This window comes from Lutra lutra, chromosome 7 (assembly GCF_902655055.1).
Source record: "Lutra lutra chromosome 7, mLutLut1.2, whole genome shotgun sequence".
In the NCBI taxonomy this organism is placed as follows: domain Eukaryota; kingdom Metazoa; phylum Chordata; class Mammalia; order Carnivora; family Mustelidae; genus Lutra; species Lutra lutra.
Window position 1 is genome coordinate 1995452 of NC_062284.1, and position 21344 is coordinate 2016795.

The 21344-nt window shown below is 49.0% G+C and overlaps 1 protein-coding gene across 1 annotated transcript; it reads left to right on the plus strand.

Annotated features, from left to right (window-relative positions):
* The first annotated feature begins 11336 nt into the window (after window positions 1–11336).
* Window positions 11337–20882, plus strand: CFAP161 (cilia and flagella associated protein 161). The gene is made up of 7 exons (XM_047738831.1): window positions 11337–11732; window positions 12514–12603; window positions 13152–13384; window positions 14730–14814; window positions 18491–18649; window positions 19476–19549; window positions 20085–20882. Exons 1-7 carry the CDS (start codon window positions 11664–11666, stop codon window positions 20299–20301), a joined length of 927 nt encoding a protein of 308 aa, XP_047594787.1. The 5' UTR covers window positions 11337–11663; the 3' UTR covers window positions 20302–20882.
* The last annotated feature ends 462 nt before the right edge of the window (window positions 20883–21344 follow it).

The window sequence follows — 21344 nt, forward strand, 5'->3', positions numbered from 1 at the left end:
CTTGATGACGTCTGCAAAGATCTTATTTGTGGACAATGTCAGACTCATAGGTACGAGGTGAATTTATGGGGGTGGGTGGGGAGGACATAACATTTAATCCAGTACGCATGGGTATCTCTTTATATACATACATGGAGACATCCATTATTTTTCAGGGCAGTATAACATTTCTCTCGAGATGTGTAGCGTGATCTACTTAAACCCAACTTTCATGGATTTACCTCTAGGTTATTTTATTTTATTTTTGGGCTATTTTAAGCATCTGCTTAATATACACCCTTTTGCATAGACTTTATGATTGTGTCATTCTTCTTAGAGAAAAACTGTAAACAGTGCTGGTGATCCAAAGGGCATGAACTTTTATTATCTTGACATCTCTTGACCAAACCCTCAAGGACGATGGCCCAGCAGTGGGTGAGGGTGTGAGGGGCTCTTCTCTTACTCACCAGGTGTGATGGTCTCCAGAGGATTTCCATAGTCTCATGGAAGCTCATTTTAAGGCCACAAGAGACTTCTGTATCTGACCTATAGGAGGCGTATAGAAAGTCTTTTAAAAAGTTTTTATTAAATGAATGTGGGCATTTATGAAAAATAATTTTTTTTCCCCAGGGAAAAACAAGGGCTGTATCAGGCAGAGATTGGAAATCTCTGCCTGTTCCACGGTGATTTTTCTTTGGAAGCCAAATGCACAGGGCCTGGGGGTGGGAGAGCAGATGCTAGGGGTTGGGGGGTTTCTGCTCTGGCACGGTTTCAGGAAGGCCTGTAGCCGCCATCTGTGGGAATGTTCAGGAAAGGGAACAGCTCCTGCAATGAAGATGTGTTCTGACTTCATGGCTGGGTCTGACCGGGACGGCGGTGGCCAACCCCCAGCAAGGGCTCCGCATGGCTTTCAGGCTAGAATAGGTCACAGTCCCTGCATGTGCCGAGCCTGTCCCAGGACACCCATCCACATCACAAGAACAGAGGAATCTACTTATCAGACAACCGGTCACCTTCTGCTCCCAGACTCGGGTGGAGAGGGGTGTGCCTCATCTGTGGGCATGGGTACAGGATGTGCCATGAGCCTGGGAAAACATCGTGGATATACAGAAGGCGACAAAGCAGCTGAGAGCAGGATGGTCACTCCGGAAGCAGAAGGGAAAGAGCAGCGAATCGCCTGGGATGAGTAGGAGACAGTTTCCTGCCCACTCCAAGATGCAGAGCGTGCTCCGGGTATGCGAGGAAAAAGAAGACATCCTGCCAATGAGTCCATGATGCTGGGGAAACTGAGGCTTGCCTAATGCTGATGCCTACCTCAGGGTTCACGTGAGATCCGGGTATTTGGGCATTGCAAGACCGTAAGCAGATGGGAGATTGCTGAGTCCCTGTGCAAACAAGCTCGGTGCTTACTCAGTAGCTGGGTAGTTTCAGGGACTAGCACTTACGTCTATAACTGGGGTAAGATGCTTGTCCTTTCTGTGCCACGTCTGGTCCCAAGAGCACTGGACAGAAAGAATATGCTATTGTAATGTGTATGTAGAACCCCCCGCTCTATGCTGGGCACCATGTTGGTGTGAAGGTTATGCCACTGGAATGGAAGACCTCTGTCCTCGTGTGGCTGCCGTGCGTCCAAACTGCTCATGGCTAAGCAAAGCTGGGCGTACTAGTGCTTTGCAGAGAAAATACAAAGCGCAGTGAGAGCCCAAGGAGGGACCTGGTTTAACGTGGTTTGGGGATATTATTGGGGGGTCCTGGTGAATGAGTAGAAATGACACAGAGAAGCAGCATGTTGAGTAAAGAAATTCAAGTGGAAGAAACATCAAGGCCAATAAAAGCATTGTGTTGGGGACCTTGAATATTTGGAGACTTTTGGAACCTACTAAACAGCGCTCCTACAGGGCAGGAAGCTGAGATTACTACCGTGTGTAAAGGTTCACTAGGATTTGACAGGATAATGTTTATCATTTCGAGGGGGAGATGCATTATAATTCATAGAAATCCGTACTTAGCATCTCCCTTTGGGAATGCTTGTAAACTGTGGGGTCTCCTGTCCCGAGCCTATAGACCATCTCGTCCTCATGTCATTTTCCTTGCAGAGGACAGACAGCTGTACTCAGGACCTGCCACATGAGGGCACAATTGTGCAACGATGGACTCAAAGTCCCCCAAAAAGAGGTCAGGAAAGACCTCGCCCGCACCGCACGAGCTCTTCTTCCTCATGACAGTGACCCTGGAGTGCAAGAAACCGTCCAACATAATTGTATGAAAGTCACAAACGTCTGCTGCGTGACATGCCAGGAGGAATTGGGGCAGACAACTGGCTCCCCTGCTTGGTGCTAACGTCCCCAAGCCCTGAGAGATTACCGATGATTCTTGACACTGTGATAGGACTCAGGCTTCAGTGTAGGCGGGTGTGGATTGCCGCTGAGCCAATGTTTTCAGAATATTTTCTTTTTTATGATTACAAGGCATTGCAGACTCATACAGGAAGCCTCATGCTGTCTTCCCATCAGCTACATATATAAGGATTATAAATGTGTGTAGGTTATATGTGTGGAGAGGAAACATGTATATGATTGTATATAATATTAGATACTATAAAACACACATGCATATTACTCATACAAATGACACATATGATAAACACATATTTATAAACTACTTTTTTTCTGATAGACGTTTTTGCAAAGGAGACTGGTTACATTATAAACTATTTCAGAATCCCATTTTTACTTAGTACATTCCAAACATTTCCCAGATCACTAAATATTGTTTTTATATTATGATTTTTTAATAGTCACATAACCTTCCAAAACATAAAGGCTCTGTAATTTCCTGAAACAACCCCTTATTAGTGGATATTTGGGTTGTGGGACTTCTCTGATTTGTTGCTGTCGAAGCGCCCGTCTCACCGGTATCGTATCCTCAGCCTGGACTTCAGAGATCAGGACGCTTCATTCTGAGGCTTCTGATAAGGTCGTGCGACGCTGCCTTCCAGAATCACGACCATGACTCCCTGTCTCATCCGCAGCTGATATGATGGCTTCCCAGGTATCCTCAGAGTATTTGTCAGATCTTGGCAAACAGAAGACTGCCGGCCTCCCGGAATCCACAGTTTAGCGGGGCTCCCAGGACTCCCTGACGGGCAGTTGAGGGAGAGACTCCGTAACTGAAGGAGAGCCGTGCGGGTCATTTCGTTCCCCATTTCTTGGAGACTGTAATGGTCGTACAATTCAGGGAGCTCAGACTCGGGGTTAGGGTGTCCGGGACTCTGGCCATGCCATTGCCTGGCCCTGGCTTGATGCTTTGGAGAAGTTCAGGTCACCCCACTGGGCCCACGGGTACCCCAAGAGCAGGAGCATGAACTCCTTGTAGGGCATCTCGCTCTGTGCCCGGCAGGGCCCTTGTGCTGGGAGCGCTGCTACCGTGGCTGTCGGTCTGCGAACGTGAATCGAAGACACGCTTCATTTTTCAGCTTCTTACGTGGGACCTTTCACCCTCACAGAAGACGGGTCCTGGGTTTTGGCTCCTGCTCTGACAACACTAGCTGTCTGACCTGAGACACGTCTCTTCCCCGGGCTGCGTCGCTGTTTGCCCACTGGCCAAGGGAAGTTTCCGTTGAACTGGAAACTGGCAAGTCTTACGAAGAGGAAGCGACCCTGTGGGGCCCCACTCGATGGTGGTCTTTGCTACGCGGCAAGCAGCAACTTCTAACCTGCCTATTTCCCACAACCTCTCTACGCTTCCGGTTCCTTGTTTGTGAAAGGGAGGGACACCCCGTCTTTTCCCATCAGCTGGAAGGAGCCGGAGAAGCTGACCGTTGGAGGGAATGGGTCTTTGTTTTGCTTCCCCTCTGTGCACCTGTACCCGGCATCTGGGAGGACTTCCTGGAGCCCCTCATTTCTTACCTGTGTCCTGTTGTAAGGTAAGTGTCTGAATGGCTCCAGTGTTTTCAGAAGGCTTTTACAATCACTGGCTTTTAGCTTGCAGGTGTCCTCTCTTTTGACCAGGAAGACAAGCGAGGGTCAGAGGTGAGCAGGTGAGTGGTCCCCCGGGTGGGGCTGGTGAGGGCTGGGAAGCAGAGAGGTCCCGGCCGAGCGGCCTGCACTTGGCATTGACGGAGCCCCCGTTCATGGCTCTGTGGTCGAGCCCCGCTCTTTAAGCCTCACCTGTAACATTAGAGGACAAATGAGACCTGCAGACTCTTGGGGTGCTCCAGTGGGGCAAGGTGGGAGTTTGGGGTCACCACTGCAATCAACCATAAAACTACCTTTTAAAAAAAATCTATTTGTTTTATGTAGTTCTGCCCAGCTTTTGTTGGAAAATACGATTTCCTCAAAATCGTATTTTGAGTTGAAATAAATTTCTGGTGATTTTAAAAGAAAGAGATACTCCCCGCTCTTTGAGCTCCAGAAAAGATGGCTTGACACCCCACCTTCATGCATCTGGGAAGCCCAAAGTCCTCCCCAAATTTCCCCGGAGGGACTTCTTTTCCCTGGTCATCGTGGGTGTTGGCTGCCTCTCCAAAAGGCGCCTCCCCATGGGGAACCTGGCTTTCCTTCTGCTCTTCTAGGCAGAGACATTTGCCTCCTTCTGTCTCTTGCTGTCATGCCCTGCCCTGGGTCCCCCTTGGCATTTCCCCATCAGTGCGCTGAGTAGAACAAAAGGGTTTCCTCTTCACAAGGTCCAACCCCTGCAGAAGTCAGGACTGCGCATGGAAGGAAATTTCTTCTGCTATGGGGACTTCAGACACACGCAAGCAGAGCACCCAAGAGGTCAGCTTGAAAGCAGGGGCACTGGCCATTGGCTGCAAGGAGGAAGAGGAGAAGCTGGGAGAACTAAGCCCTACCTGTCCCTGTACCCAATGCTGGGCTCTGGGCTTGTGTCTGGCTGGGGAGAATTATAGGTGCGTTGGTGGGGGTCTTTCCCCTGGGGGTCTGGTGGAACCAAGAGGGAAAGCAGATGGAGACAAAAAAGACCGGAAGACCCTCTTCTGGGCAGCTGCTGCCTTCTGTTCTTCGGAGAGGATTGACCCTGATTAGATGAGGCATTAAACAACAACTATGTGGTCCTCACGCCCCTGCCCACCTTCTCGAAGGAGTCTTATAAGTGAGAAAACACCTGCTGAGGCACTTTCAGGGGCATCTACCCTTACTGGGTCTTTGGCAACATGCCTCCCACATGTGACATCTTCTTCCGGGTTGTCTCCGCTTCCTGGCTGTCCACGAAACCCAGAGCGTCTCCTTTATCCCCGTCTCCCCATTGCTGAGCACAACACTTGGGACACGGCCAATCGCTGTCAAATGAAATGAAAGAATTCCCCAATGCACAGTCACTTTCCAAGAAGCGACAGTCTCGACTTGAAGTCTTTTCTCTTTCCTTTATCCCACTATCACCGCCGTACTCATGCACGTGTGTCCCCTGTCCCCACGCTGCCTCCTAACTGGGGCTCCTGCCCCCCTCCTCTACTGGGTCTCATGCCCTGAAGTCCATGCACCAGTCTGTGGCCTCAGAAAAACGTCACCCAGCCTAGAGTCTTGCCTCATTTTAGTGTATGTCACAGATACGGCTTTTTTTTTTTTTTTAAACGAATTGAAGGTTTGCGGCAACCTTGCATCATTTTCCCAACAGCATCTGTTCCCGTGGTGTTTCTGGCTCACATATCGGTAATTCTCACGCTCTTTCACCATTTCCGGTCACCACTCTTCGATTTGTCAGGGTGATCTGCGACCAGTAATTACTACTCACCGAAAGCTCAGATACTGGTTAGCATTTTTTTTTTCTTAGCAATGAAGTATTTTTAAATTAAGGTATACACGTTTTTTTAGACAACAAGCCATTGCATACCTGACAGATTACAGTACAGTGTAAACATAACTTTTATGTGCCCTGGGAAACCAAACAATCCATGTGACTCACTTTATTCCAATCGTGGCTTTATGGCCGCAGTCAGGAAGGGACCCCGCCCATCTCCGAGGCGTGCCTGGGCTCCGTGGGCGGCTCTCCAGGACTCAACAAAGAAGATCCCTGTTCCGCACCTTGGCGCTGTGGGCCCCTCACCGCTTCCCCCCTCCACCCTCCTTCACTGCCCCTGTGCCTCTCTGGCCCTTTGGATGTTCCCCGGGTCTCTGTTTCTGCGCTGGCTTCAGCCGCCTCCCCTGTCTGCAGAGAGCTGTCCTGGATTCTGTCATCTGCGTGGCCAAATCCTACCTGGTTTTTATATTATTATGTCACTTGAGCCTCACAAAATCTCTGAGTCAGTCGTAAAACATTGGTCTCACAAGATGATTCTTTAAAAAGGGATTCCATGTTGAAACCGGCTTGGGTAATGTCATGGGTCAGCATTCCTTTGCAGAGTTCCAATGACACCACAATGGCTAAGGTCCCAAGGAGGGCTACCATCAGGACGTGTCTCTAACCCAGCATTGCCTAAATGTATCCACATTAGAGCCCTTCCTGCTCTGTATCTGTTAACACCCTGCGGACCATCTGCAAAATGCTTCCCTGAGACTTAGCAGTGAAGTTATCCTTAACCTGTTTTTATTGGGGAAGAAAACCCCTGTTCAGAGTTGGTAATTCTCATAGAGCCTAGTGAAAGGAGCATCAGTCCTATTTGTACCCCCATATTAGGATCACTTACAGTATCCGTTATCCAGTGAGCACTTTAAAACTTATTCTCTGGAACCCCGGAAATGACTGGTTTCTAAGACTGTAACTCTCATTTCTCTGTCCTAATATCTGAACTTTGTCCTACTTCTCTTTTCTGAGAACGATCGTGTCCAAGTTTTTCTTCGGCTTTTCTCTTCCTGCCAGATGTTTCACAAGTAAGGAACAAAAGGTTCCAATTAAATTTTTCCAAGAGCCTCACTGAATCATGAAAAGAAATAGCAAACATGTTCTCTAGTAGCTACCTGCTTTACATCAAAATCGTAGTAACCGGAAAGAAGAAGGAACAACGGCCTGATGTCAAGGGGGGTACTTAAGGCTAAACAAGAACTGAGCAGAGTTTATGGCAGCCAGAAAGGCAAGAGTGCATTTCTGTTTCAATTGTAGCTTTGAGGGTTTTCAAGGGTTATACAACAAACATTTCATATACCTATGTAGGAAATAAAGGTTTTATAATTTTTCAAAAATGAAAGTAAAATTTAGGAAAATCAAGGAAGGGAAAAAGGCTTCTTGCATGTTTGTTTAGCTTTTTGTTGTTATTACCTGACCTTTAAATCCGCGTGTGGGGCGCCCGGGTTGCTCAGTGGGTTAAAGCCTCTGCCTTCGGCTCAGGTCATGATCTCAGGGTCCTGGGATCGAGCCCCGCATCGGGCTCTCTGCTCAGCAGAGAGCCTGCTTCCTCCCTTCTCTCTACCTGCCTCTGCCTGCTTGTGATCTCTGTCTGTCAAATAAATAAATAAAGTCTTTAAAAAATAAATCCGCTTGTGTTCTAGTTTGTGAGACGCTCCTTCATGGTGCTTTGTTTATCATACTAAGAGTCATTTTGGGGGGGTCAGGCTGCACCTCTCAATGGTGACATCAGAGGGTTGCACAGTTGGAAACAGTGCTCATTGAACTGGTCCAGTCAAGGTCACTGACCAGATTCACAAGCAAGCAAACAACAGCACTGGGGGTGGGGAATCAGTATTCAGAATTACGATACTACATTATTGAAAATGTCTAGCTTTCAACAAAAAATCATGATCCCAGCCAACAAAGAGGAAAATGTCATCCATATTCTGGAGAAAAGGCAGGCTTTTAGAGGGCCCAGATGTTGGACTTAGCAGGCAGAGACTCCAAAGCAATTAAGAATATGTTCAAAGAACAAGGGAAAACCGTGATGATAGAATTTAAGGAACGTATATCGGCAATGTCTCTTCAAATATAGACTATCGGTAAAGAAACGGTAGAATTGAACCAGGCAGAAATTCTGGAGCTGGAAAGCATTATGACCAAAATGAAGAATTCACGAGACAGGTGGAACAGCAGATTTGAGCTGCCCGAGAAAAAGCAACAGAAATGATGCAATCTGTAGGCCACAGAGAAAAAAGAAGGAAGACAAACAAATAGGACCTAATGAGGTGCGCCCACATACACGCAACAAGGTCCCAGAAGGAGAAGAGAGACAGGAAGAAACAGACGGATATTCAAAGAAAGAATGGCAAATCCCACATTGGATGAAAAAAACAATCTACGCATTCAGACACTCAGTGACCTCCATGTGGGATGGATGGCAGGCGAGGCCCCCCAGACCGTGGTCAAGGGATGAAGGACAAAGCCACAGAGCACCTTGAGAGCAGAAGAGCCCACACACGACCCTTTACAGACACACACGGGAACCCCCATGAGGTCGATGGTTGACTTCTCCCCAGACTCGGTGGCGGTCAGAGGGCAGGGGATGACAGACTTGAGGCATTGAAAGGAAAACTTGTAACCAAGGGTCTTGCATCCAGTGAACTATCTTACAAAACTAAAGACGAAAAAAATCAAGGGAGTGAACGCCCTGAAAATGTGTTGCTAGGCCTGTCTTCCGGAAACATAGCAGTTGTTGGGCGGGAAGTAGGTTACACCGGGTGGTAAGCTGCACCCACCTAAGACCCCCAGCAAAGACCAGTGTGTCTGCAATTTCACAATCACGTGGTTGTATCTGTCTCCAGGCTGACTTAAAAAGCCATTTCACAAAACAACATGTAGATAGTGTCTTGCTGGGCCTCTAACACCAGCAATAATGGCACAAGGGAGGCATATGAGAGCAAAACTCCCTCCGGATCGACTCCTGAGAACTCTAGTAAACTGCGTGGAGACCAACACTGTCTTAGGATATTCCTGATTTTACGGGGAACACGGAAACACTTGGAGAAAGCGTGAACTTTGGAGTCAGGAAATTGGGTTGAGTCTTTGTCCTGTGCAACTTTTAGCACTTTGAACTTGGATGAGAGGCTCACTCCTTTGAGACTCACGTTTTAATTTATCAAATGCAGTTCTGGCGGAATTCTATGCGACCTACCGTCTTCGTCCCGCTTAGCCTTTTGAAGTGTCCTAGAGCGAGTTGGTGGAGGGGCAGAGCTTGCAGACTCGAGAGGGTGAGGGAGTGTCCCATCCGTACCGGGACCTGCAGCCCGGCCGCTGAGACCCTCCTCAGGCCAGCTGCCAAGTGTCCCCGCCCCAGTTGCCACCCAGGGGCGTCCTTCCTGATTCTCACCCCGTCACCTCCCCGAGGCAGAAACGAACCTTTCCTTGCAGTCCTGTGGCCTTTCATCAGCGCATCTGTAGTCCCACTTGTCCCATTCCTCCTGTGGTGATCTGTTTTCACGAAGTATCTTCTCCTGTAGATTGGGTTTGCTGGAGGGAGGAAAGGATGCGTGTCCTACGTGTCTGTGCTGTCTTAATAGACAGGGAGCAAGGCCAGCTACCAAGGCACTGCATTAGCGTCAAGCTCCCGGTAGTCCGAAAGCACTTGCCTGTTCATAAAGTGCTGCTTTAAAAACATTGGCTCTGGCATTAAAGCAAAAACAAAAACAAAACAAAATACACTGGATCCCACATATTCTACCTTTATCCAGAGTCCTTGCAAGCCATGGGCTTGTCCTCTAGCTTGGACACTGGAGGAGGGGGACGGGGTGAGGGGGGGGGATGCTGTAAAACCCCTAGAGGCAGGACTGCCCCAGTCGCGTAAGCAGAAAGATGCTAAGGCGACAGGTTTCTTACTTTTGAGGCACTGACGTCGGGATCCTCCCTTCCCTCTTTCTTCCATGTTACTTTGGTTTCCAGATTTCTGCACGGAGGATACGCAGTTCCAGGGTTAAGGGGCTTCGGTTCAAAGGCTCCTGTTTGCTGTCTCAATAAGCGAGGGATACTTTCCCCCCACGGCTTTTTTTGTTTGGATTAAAAAAGAAGGAAAGAGTAGTTCTATTTTCAACATTTTGAGGAACCTCCATGCTGTTTTCCAGAGTGGTTGCACCAGCTTGCATTCCCAACAACAGTGTAGGAGGGTTCCCCTTTCTCCGCATCCTCGCCAGCATCTGTCATTTCCTGACTGGTTAATTTTAGCCATTCTGACTGGTGTGAGGTGATATCTCATGGTGGTTTTGATTTGTATTTCCCTGATGCCGAGTGATGTGGAGCACTTTTTTATGTGTCTGTTGGCCATCTGGATGTCTTCTTTGCAGAAATGTCTGTTCATGTCTTCTGCCCATTTCTTGATTGGATTATTTGTTCTTTGGGTGTTGAGTTTGCTAAGTTCTTTATAGATTTTGGACACTAGCCCTTTATCTGATATGTCATTTGCAAATATCTTCTCCCATTCTGTCAGTTGTCTTTTGGTTTTGTTAACCGTTTCCTTTGCTGTGCAAAAGCTTTTGATCTTGATTAAAATCCCAATAGTTCATTTTTGCCCTTGCTTCCCTTGCCTTTGGTGATGTTCCTAGGAAGATGTTGCTGCGGCTGAGGTCGAAGAGGTTGCTGCCTGTGTTCTCCTCGAGGATTTTGATGGATTCCTTTCTCACATTGAGATCCTTCATCTATTTTGAGTCTATTTTCGTGTGTGGTGTAAGGAAATGATCCAATTTCATTTTTCTGCATGTGGCTGTCCAATTTTCCCAACACCATTTGTTGAAGAGGCTGTCTTTGTTCCATTGGACATTCTTTCCTGCTTTGTCGAAGATGAGTTGACCATAGAGTTGAGGGTCCATTTCTGGGCTCTCTATTCTGTTCCATTGATCTATGTGTCTGTTTTTGTGCCAGTACCCTATGACCCAGCAATTGCACTGGGTATTTACCCTAAAGATACAAACATAGTGATCCCAAGGGGCACGTGCACCCGAATGTTTATAGCAGCAATGTCTACAATAGCCAAACTATGGAAAGAACCTAGATGTCCATCTACAGACGAATGGATAAAGAAGATGTGGTATATATACACAATGGAATACTATGCAGCCATCAAAAGAAATGAAATCTTGCCATTTGCGACGACGTGGATGGAACTAGAGGGTATCATGCTTAGCAAAGTAAGTCAGTCGGAGAAAGACAACTATCATATGATCTCCCTGATATGAGGGAGAGGAGATGCAACATGGGGGGTTAAGGGGGTAGGAGAAGAGTAAATGAAGCAAGATGGGATTGGGAGGGAGACAAACCATAAGTGACTCTTAATCTCACAAAACAAACTGAGGGTTGATGGGGGGAGGGGGGTTGGGAGAGGGGGGTGGGATTATGGACACTGGGGAGGGTATGTGCTATGGTGAGTGCTGTGAAGTGTGTAAACCTGGTGATTCACAGACCTGTACCCCTGGGGATAAAAATATATTATATGTTTATAAAAAATAAAATTAATAAAAAAAATGAAGAAAAAAAAAAGAAGGAAAGAAAGAAAGAAAAGAAAAAAGTGTTTTACATTTTTAGCACCACGAGGCCCGAGGGCTGGCGTTAGTCCACCTGCCTGCATTGGAATTAAATTCAGGGAAATCACAGTGGAAGGGACTCCAGGCTGCGAGTGTGCAGTTCCCCTCCCCCCATCCCTCCTGGGCCCCCTCCCCCAACCCCCTGGCTGCGCCCCCCTGCTCCTGTGCTGCCACTGATTGGCCAGCAGGCCCCGGACCTGGCCAATCGCTCTGGGCCGGTTGTCACGGCGACAAGGCACGCTAACAAGGCAGGTGGGGGAGGCAGGCCGGCTGGCTGGTCGCTGGCCTGAGGGCAGGATGGCGCAGAACCTGTACGGTCCGGGAGTGCGAATGGGCAACTGGAACGAGGACATCTACCTGGAGGAGGTAGGCATGTGCAGCTGGCACGGCCTCCCCACTACTGAGGAACCTCCCCACCCCACCTGCCCCAAGTCCTTCTGCCCCCGGGCCTCCTTCTCACCCAGCAGACACCCAGTAGCCTAGCAACCCACCCGGGTCCAAAAGCCCCAGGAAGTTCACCTGCTGTCCCACACCCCCAGGTCTCACACCTGCTCCTTCTGCAGGTCCCTTAGTCTCCAAACTCGGTGCCCCCCTCAGCCCAGAGCCCCACAAGTTCCCTCCGTCCTTAAAGACTTAAGGGTTTCAGAGGCTGAGGTCTGGTGAGGAGGAGGCAGGCTCTCTGTGCAGGGCCCCCCCCCCACCCCTGTCATACACACACCCTCCTAGGCGTCCCCGTGGTGTCCCTTTCCCTGACGTTACACTCAGACAAGGCCCTGAGCCATCAGGCATCCATCTAGCTGGTGGGGGCAGCAGTGGACAACCAGGGGAGACCTCCACTGCGGACACATGGCCATCAAATGTTATTCATGATTGTCTCTGGATGGGGTAATCGAGGGTGAGGGCTTTTTTTTCTTTTACTTTTTTTTTTTTTTTTTTTTGGTGTGTGTCATTTTTTCAAGCCTTCTACAAAGAAGTAAAAATATTAAAGCCAAAACAATTTTCACCATTCCCATTAGGCTCACCTTTCTTTTTCTCAGATTCTGCTTTTTCAGCTTGACGTGCTTCTGACCTAGAAGCTACTGGGGTCTGTAAATTGAGGACCATTGTTGACCTTTGGGTTTTTTTTTTCATTTTCTCTTTTCACCAGGAGCGCATGAAGGACTTCTTGGAGAAGAGAGAAAAGGGACAGCTTCTCATACAGAGAAATAGGAGACTCAAAGAGAATCTTTTGAGACCGGTAATTTTAAATTTGAGCGCTGTCCTCAAAATTGTATCGAATTAAGTGTGTGTGTTAAGCAAGCAAACGTTCCATAAATGAATTATCATCTGGAAGATACCATTGTCTTCCTTCTAGAGCTGAAAACCACGATGTTTATAATCCCCTAAGATTTTAGAAACGTAGGATAAATCTGCTCTTAATTACATTTACCCACATTTTCCAGGATCAGTACAGGAATCTGTAAAATGCCCCTTACTCAGTGCTCAGGACATTTCCAGTGAGTCTGAATCAGTTAAGAGTGGGGTCAGCATGTGATTCTTCATCGGCTTTCTTACTCTGTTTGGGATTTGGTGGGGACGTTGGTAAAGTGGGAGGGGGTCGGCCGCAGGAAAAGGAAGAGAATGAAGGACTTGAGGGAATGCAAGTTATCACAAGGTCCGCGAGTAATGTGGCCCCTCTTGGAACGGGTCCTCGACGGTGAAGTGGGGAAGGGGCATCTGGCAGGGGTCTCTGCACTGGCTGTTGAGGAAACACCTGGGTTGTCTGAAAAACAATTTAAATTGTAGATGCAGCTTTCCATCACGGAGGACGGGTACCTTCGCTGTGGTGACAAAGTGATGCTTGTGAATCCAGACTACCCTGAGACAGAAGCTGATTTGGTTTTGGGCGGGGACCTGAGCCTCTGCATGACTCTGGATGAAATTAAATCACCCCTGAGTGACCAGTTAGAGGTGCCCTGTGGGCTGAGCGCAGCTCAAACCAAGATCCCCGTTGGCAGAAACACTTTCATCATTTTGAGGTACAGACACTTGAATTTTCAACTCATGTTTATCATAAATATGTTTTCACTTCCAGCTTCAGGAAGCCCTGAGACCGTAGCCGTGTCGCCTGGAGGTGAAGGGGATAGGACGCTCTCTGTGCTTCCCGTCCTGCTGCCTCCCCCCGGGGTTACTGTTGGTAACCTTCACATGCCCTTCCCCTTAAACATCAGGACAACTGCTAATTTGTGTTCCGTTATAAATGCTTCATTCAAAAGTATTGGATCTAGGAAACTAAAATTGTGTTCTGCCTAGAAACTGGGTTTTCCTAATAACATCTCAGGATGCTTGGAGCTCATTGGAGTGTCTCTCAGTGTCACTATTTTTAGAACAGAAATAGTCACGTGCAAGGTGGCACTATGTGGGATTTGTTACTTTGTAATTATTCGCTAAAACTGTAGCTGAGATCTTAAAATCTGCAATTAAATCCTTAGAGAACAGATACATAGTAACAACAAAACAGGATTGCTTGTACTGTAATTGAACAATGATAGCAATGTTTTGATGACAAGAGTACAGCCAGTCCTTTAAGTCTTAATTTTTTTTTAAAGATTTTATTTTTTTGTCAGAGAGAGCACAAGCAGGGGGAGAGGCAGAGGGAGAAGTAGGCTTCCTGCCAAGCAGGGAGCCCGATGTGGGACTTGATCCACTATCCCCGGATCATGACCTGAGCCGAAGCTGGTGGTTTGCCGGATGAAGCACCCAGGCACCCTTCCTTTGAGTGTTTGCTTCAGAGTTCCTTTGAACACTGAGAAGTTCTGTCAAGACAACTAAAAGTGGACCACGGCTTCTGTGTCCTGGAGCATTAGGAGGGAAGACTGTGTTAAGTGTGTATACCTGACCAGGAGGGCTCTTTATCCAGATGTCCATGCCCCTGGCCACAATCCCTCAATGGAAGACAGCACGCTGTGCTCACACGGACTGACGCTCCGCACACTGGCCACGGCGGGAGCGGGGGTGGGGCAGGGGGATAGGACAGGATGTCAGCCAGATTTGAAGGCCCAGAGAAATGACCATTTTGAAAATGTTTAGCTACCAAATCAGCTAATGTGTGTGAAATACATTATCAAGAAAATTGATTTTTTTTTAAAGATTTTATTTACTTATTTGACAGACAGAGATCACAAGTAGGCAGAGAGGCAGGCAGAGAGAGAGGAGGAAGCAGGCTCCCCGCCGAGCAGGGAGCCTGATGTGGGGCTCCATCCCAGGACACCAGGACCATGACCTGAGCCGAAGGCAGATGCTTAACGACTGAGCCACCCAGGCGCCCCGAATGTAGAAAAATTCTAATAGAGAATTGACATGATGCTTATTTTTCCCTGACAGTGCAGACAGAAACGCCATGGGCCAGGTCCTTAGATACGGACAGAACTTTTGCCTTGGGACAACGGGAGGATTTGAAGACAGAATGGTGAGTCCTCACCGTGCACGGTGTGTGGGGCCAGGCGATGGTTTCTATGTGGCTCATGGTCACCTGTGGAGATGGACAGAGGACTGTGTAGGTGTGGGCTTTGCCTCTGGCTTGTGGAAACTCTGCCTGCGGCTCTCGGGCCACTTCTTGCCTTGTAGCTTTCCGAAGGACAGAAACAGACGCTTAGGCGCTACGGAGTAAGGGAGAAAAGGCTTTTTGCAATGCAGCTGACGGCGAGCATAGCTTTCTGACACCTCCACCTACAAGTTAATGGTTGGATTAATTAATCGTCGTCTGATAGCTGTCAGTGTCACCAAGGCTATCGAGGTGTGTTGCCCGATAACTATTTTTGTTTTTTTAACTTGATCTTTCTCTTTCCCTCGGAGATTAGGAGGGTAACAGAACCAGATAAATCTGGGTCTAACTCGAGCCGAGATGTCTCTCCCCAGAGTGGGACCTCGGATAAGTCATTTAACTTTTTCGAGCCTTTCTCATTTATAAAATGGGGATTAGTAAACCTTACTACATGCCATACACAAATGCACACACACTTAATCATCCAAATAGGTCTTTGAACTAGGGACTGTTTTACCCCATTTTAGTGATGGGGAAACTGAGGCACGAGGTCAGGTGATCTTGCTCCAAGCCGCTCAGGGGTCCAGTGGCAGAAGGGGTACCATTTAACCATTTCTCGCTGAATCAAAGCTTCCATAATGGTATGAGGTAACGTTATTTATTACCTTTTGTGCTGCCAGGTAAAATCAGCACTGCCAGTTAAACCCCTACACACCTTAGATGGTAAGCCGCGGCCTGAATTAAGAAAAAAATGTAGAAATTAGAGAAAATACCATATTGTTGCAGGGGGGTGGGTAAATCACCCTTGTCTTATCCAGAGGTTAACATTACTAACATTATTTTCTTTTACACTTTGTTCTCTCAGAATGGATTTAAAATAGAGAGGGCCACCTGGGTGGCTCAGTGCGTTAAAGCCTCTGCCTTTGGCTCAGGTCATGATCCCAGGGTCCTGGGATCGAGCCCCTCACTGGGCTCTCTGCTCAGCGGGGAGCCTGCTTCCCCTTCTCTCTCCGCCTGCCTCTCTGCCTACTTGTGATCTCTGTCTGTCAAATAAATAAAATCCTTTAAAAAAAAGAAATAAAATACAGAGAAAGTTACAAGCCCCAGAAGAAGTAGATGCACCATTTCTGGTTTCTCTCTCTCTCTTCCTCGATCTCCCTTCCCTTACTCTCCCCCCACCAACGCTGTCCTTAACTGTCCCATCTTCTTTGTCTCCTGTAAATCTTTCATCCTGTGTCCGTGCACTGACCTGTGTTCAGTATCTGCTCTTCCGTAGGTTATAACATTTTGTCATTTTCTTTGTCATGTTCCCTCCCATTTGCTTCTTGGATTTTGTTGTTTTATTATTTTATTTATTTATTTTTTTTGGCTACGTGGCTTTGAGGTCAGAGTTGTTCTAACATATTTTTGAGTAACGTATACACTGTGTTTTCCTTCATAATCCCTTCCATTGCTCAGAGCCCTATAAAGTCTGCTCTAGAAATACCACGAAAAGACGAACTTATATTGACTTCTCAGTGGCTGAAGTTTCACTTTTGTTTCTGGTTGTTGTTTATCTGCTTGAGATTTATTTTGGCGCAGGCTTCTGTGGAGACGTGCGATTTCCCCTAAACGACGAATAAGCTGCATTTGTGTTGTTTCTTGAACGATGACTCCTTTCCTCTCTGACACGCACATCTCCCCGTACCATCACTCTGCAGCCTGCTTGCTGTCTCTGAGCTTCCTGTTCTAACCCTTTCAACCCAAATTGTGTCTTTTTATTCTAGAATTGTGCTTTACAGTATAATGTGTATTTTGACCGCAAGTTGGGCCAGTTTTCTCTCATTACACTTTTTTGAATTATATTAGGAATTAGTTAACCTCTCAGTTACATGTAATTATTTCTGCAAGTCCCTCTCCCTGGGGGAGGGGGGGGATAAAAAATCACATGGCATTTTATTGGCACTGGAAAATTCCATAAATTCACATATTTGATGCTTCATGACATTTCTTTTTCTGAGAGGTCTCCCCATTTATTCGTTTATTCTTATCTCTCTGTTAAGTTCTGTGGTTTTCTTCCCGGGGATTCAATGCTGATCCCGCTGGGTTGTCCCCCAGTATCTTCTGCTGTGGACGGCCCTTACAGGGGGCCCTTAGTTAGTTGCAAGAAAAATGTAAGAAAGCCGCTGCTGTTGAGTCTCACCTCTGGTGAAACCTCACTCTATTCTCTCTCGTGATTCTCCGGTTAATTCTCTTATGACATTCAGGTCTGCGGTGCTTTCATTCTCAAGGGACGACAGTTCAGTCTCTTCTCAAATTCTCTTATTTCCGTTCCTCGTCTGTGAATTAGCAAGTACTTCCGGGGCATTCGTTAAAAAAATCGGGTATGGTCGCCCTTCTAGAGTCGTGCCTGGCTCACTATTATTTCTCTTCACATTAACACAACGGAGTTTGTGGTCTGAGGTAGACAGTCTTTGCCATTTGAAGTGCAGGTTTTCAGTTGCCCTGGATTTTCCCGATCACCGAGAGCCCGAGTGTGTCTTGGGCCGGTCTCTCTTCCCTGTCCACATCCTGCTCATGGTCATGGCCACGGCTCTCCCTTCCTAGTGCTCCTGGGCCTGTCTTTTCGTCCCCAGTGCCAGGACCTTGGTGCACGCTGGATCCCTCTAGTCCGTCCTGACCTCAGACCATAGGAGACGCACGCTGCCCGGTCGATGCTCTAGGGGCTCAGGTCTGGTTAGTGCTGCCGTCCACGGTGGCATCTAAGGTCCTCTGTGATATGTCCCCGCCCTCCCTGTCCACGTGCAACCAGCCCCTCGGGTGCCCAGCCCCGCACTGCCTCCCCCTCAGAGGCTCTCCTGAGCCCCTGTGTAAGTGTGTGTCCTCGCCTGTGCCTGCCAGCAGCCCCTCCCACCCCTGCCAGCCTGTCCGACCTTCCTGGAGTCTGTGGGTACTTCCGGGCCTGTCCTCCATCACTGTCTGGCTGGCCAGGAAAGGCCTCTAAGAGAGTAACTCACTTCTGCCTTCCCCGCAGCGAGCGCCTCGTGGCCTAGCTTTGCCCATGAGAACCTACCCAGAAACAGCCTCCAGGTTCGGGGTGAAGGTCAATCACTAAAGAACTAACCAGCAGCTTACGTTTCCGACTTTTCTGCAGGTTGGGCCCGGTTATAGGGCCTGAGAGCTGTTGAAGTAAGTCCCCCGAGGGGAGGTCAGCTCCAGAGAGCCGTCTTCGGGGGCCCACGGTGAATGTCGGTGATGGTGTTGGTTGTGAGGCACTTCCCTTCATGCAGCAACTCTGTGCAACACTGTTTCTAAGAAGCAAAACTGGGGTTCTGGCCTGAGCCCTGGGAAGGAGGAGGGGGAGCCGGGACAGGATGAGGAGGAGAGAGAGCGGGTTTGGCACCCAAAGGAAGGCAAAGCAGTGAAGGTGCTGGGGGTGGTAGCCTCAGCCTCCTGTGATGACGTCTCTAAGTGGAGGAAACCCGAGTGTTCTCACACCATCCCCAAGAAGGGGCTTTTCCAGAACTGTGCTGGACCACACCTGACACCACGCCGGTCGGTGGTTCACCCCCCAGCTTCTCGAGCTGTGTGACGTAGCTCACCCCTGCATTGTCATTTTCAGCTGTATTTATCCAGTGACCACAGAACCCTGCTGAGGTCATCAAAGAGGTCTTGGCTCCAGGAGGTGTACCTGACCGATGAGGCCTCCTACCTGAACTGCTGGCAGGCCGCCTTCCTGGACCCCCAGCTCCGCCTGGAGTGCGAAGGCTGCCCCGTGCCGGTGAGTGCGGCCTGGGCTCTAGGGAGCTTCCCGGGAAGCGGGGCTCTGCTCATGATGCCATTGGGAAGCGGGGGTAATTCTGTGCCGCTGTCTCAGTATGCCTTAGCTGTGGGAGGGAAGCCAGGGCCAGGCTCCTGCTATATCAGCTGGGAAGGGCGGCTATGGGGAGACCTGCATCTTGGACAGGGCGCACGGTTTGTCTGTGTTTGGGTGGGACCCTCCTTGGTTGCAGGGTGGCCTGATCTGACCTGGGCATTTCTGGTGCTGTGTAAGTCCTACGGGAGCGGTGAGGGCTTTGCTCTTCCTCACGGTGGTTAGCTTCCAGGAGCCAGGAGTTTGAAACAATATGTATTTTTTTCCTGGGTTATAAACAAAATATATGCTCGCCAAAAAATCAGAAAAGTACAGCAAATAAAATGAAAATAACCAGTAATTCCACCACCCTCCAGAGAGCCCCGCTGGCGTTTATCATCTCTTGTCTTTTTCCATGCATGTCTCTTTATTTTATTTAATTTCAATTTTTTTTAAATGAAATAGGACATCAGTGATATCCTTATCTTCTCCACTTAGAAACACTGCTGGTTACATCTCATGTTGTGAAAAATTTCCAGTGTGGCTCTGAGGGATTCTAGGATGTTCTGTCCCCTGTGCACCTGCAACAGTGTATGAAATCCGTCCATTAAAGTCTGGCTTCTAGGTTATTTCCATCTCTCTATTTTACTGAACTACATTTAAGTGAATATATAGTATATTTCCAACTTTTTGCCTTTAGGAATTGGAGGTCTTAGTTCATAATGCAAATAACACACTCTCTTCATCTTTAAAGGCAAATGCAAAAATTATCCTCAATCACTCCCAAACGAACCGGGGGCTGGCAGCCCACAGACACCTGTTCTTAAGGTATGTGTTGCTCAATTCAGCTAAATGCCACGGATAGGGGCACAAAGACATCCGACTGATGTGATTATATTTCTGTATTTATTTTGGAGGGGGAGGGCAGAGGGAGGGAGAGAGGATCTCAAGCAGACTCCCTGCCCAGCGCAGTGCCCTACATGGGGCTCGATCTCACAACCCTGAGACCGTGACCTGAGCCTAAATCAAGAGTCAGACGCTCAACTGACTGAGCCACCCAAACGCCCCAAGAAGCTCGAGTTAGAGTGTGGCCACACACGAGTGCTTTGATAATGAAGTGTTGTCACAAAAGATTCAAAGGTGTGGCAAATCCTGCCCGAGCCCTGGCATCCCACAGGTCCTTGCCCGATGAGATGACTGTAGCTGTGGTGGGACCCTGTGCCCCTCATCACCGTGCAGGCAGGGGCAAGGCCCGGCACACACGTATCCCAGAGGGACCTGGGGCTCAGACGTGGGCGGACAGAGTTACTTACCCAGAGCCACTGCTCTGTTTCCAACCGGGGTCCGTTCTCTCCTGACCCAGTGCCCGTTTTGGAAAGGAAGTGGAAGTGGCTGCTCACACACACCTGGATTCGCACCGAGTCGAGAAGCCGAGGAACCACTGGATGCTGGTGACTGGGAACCCCCGGAGAGACTCGTCCACCATGCTGGACGTGCCCAAGCCGCCGGCGGAGGACGCCCGAGCCCCGGAGCAGGACACCCGAGACCCAGGACAGGGCGCGGACCCCGGGGGGCAGTGACCCCGGGCGCACGTGCTCAAAAAAACCTGGCTTTGCCAAGTCATGCCCCAAGCTCTCTTTAAGCCGGGCATCGACGTCCCTGAACCCGAGGTCGAAGCAAAGGCTATATGAAGGTTATTGACTTCCTGGTGGGGTCTGGGACACAGGAAACACTGGCTCCAGGAAAGAGCTCCTAAGTGGTATTTGAAGGCGACAGAGGACTCTCCTTTGTCGAGTCTAAATTCCTGGAGAACTTTAGCTGCTATTCAGCAGCAGCTCGGATAAGGAGCCCGAGTGTGGGACAAAGCTGTCAGAACCTGCAGGGTGTTGTCACCCGTCCTCCCCACCCCCACTGCACGGCGACCAAGAAATCAACAACCTGTAGCTGTGAGCTGTGGCTTGACCTTGGACCTAACTGTCTTCCCCCTTGTGTGTTTGTTTCTACCTCTGACTTGGCGGGGGTGGGGGTTCGGGACTTGCACCGGACGGGTCGCTCTACCGAGTAACGATTTTGAAAGCGCACAGACTCTTTACTCTTTGAAATGGGCACACGAGCCGTGGCACCCGTGTGACCTGAAAGTTCCTGACAAAACACCTCTCCTTCCACGTACCTGCTTGTCCGTTCGTTCTTTGTGGAGTCCCCGTGCCGTGTCAGGTAAGGTCTTATCTCGGGATGCGGAGTCCCCGCCCGCAGGTACATGGGCGGTCCGGCTGTCCCGCCGTAAGTGCACCAGAAGACAGACAGGCCGTCACAGGCGGTGGAGGTGTGGTTTAAAGAGACGCTTCTTCAAGCCGGTGACCTCTTTCAGGAGGCACTTCCCAGGGTGGCACGTTAGAACGTTCTGCCGCCCGAGCCCGCCTCCAAAGATTTTAATCTCAGTGCCTCGGTGTGGAGGTCACAATATTTTTAAAAACTCACTGTTTTATTTCCAAGTACAGCCTGGCCTGAGCGCCTCGGACCGGCGAGCCGAGTTAGGCTCACCTGCGTGTCCCCTGAGGGCGAGAGCAGGCCGGGAGCAGGTCGGCGGAGCGCCATCGGGGGAAAGGCGTTCCTCCACATTTCA

Excerpts from the sequence above, each read along its gene's own strand:
- CFAP161 (XM_047738831.1), top strand. The coding sequence starts at position 11,664 with ATGGCGCAGAACCTGTACGGTCCGGGAGTGCGAATGGGCAACTGGAAC. Across the intron at positions 12,604-13,151 it reads AAGAGAATCTTTTGAGACCG|ATGCAGCTTTCCATCACGGA; the intron begins GTAATTTTAAAT and ends TTTAAATTGTAG. Across the intron at positions 18,650-19,475 it reads GCGAAGGCTGCCCCGTGCCG|GCAAATGCAAAAATTATCCT; the intron begins GTGAGTGCGGCC and ends TCATCTTTAAAG.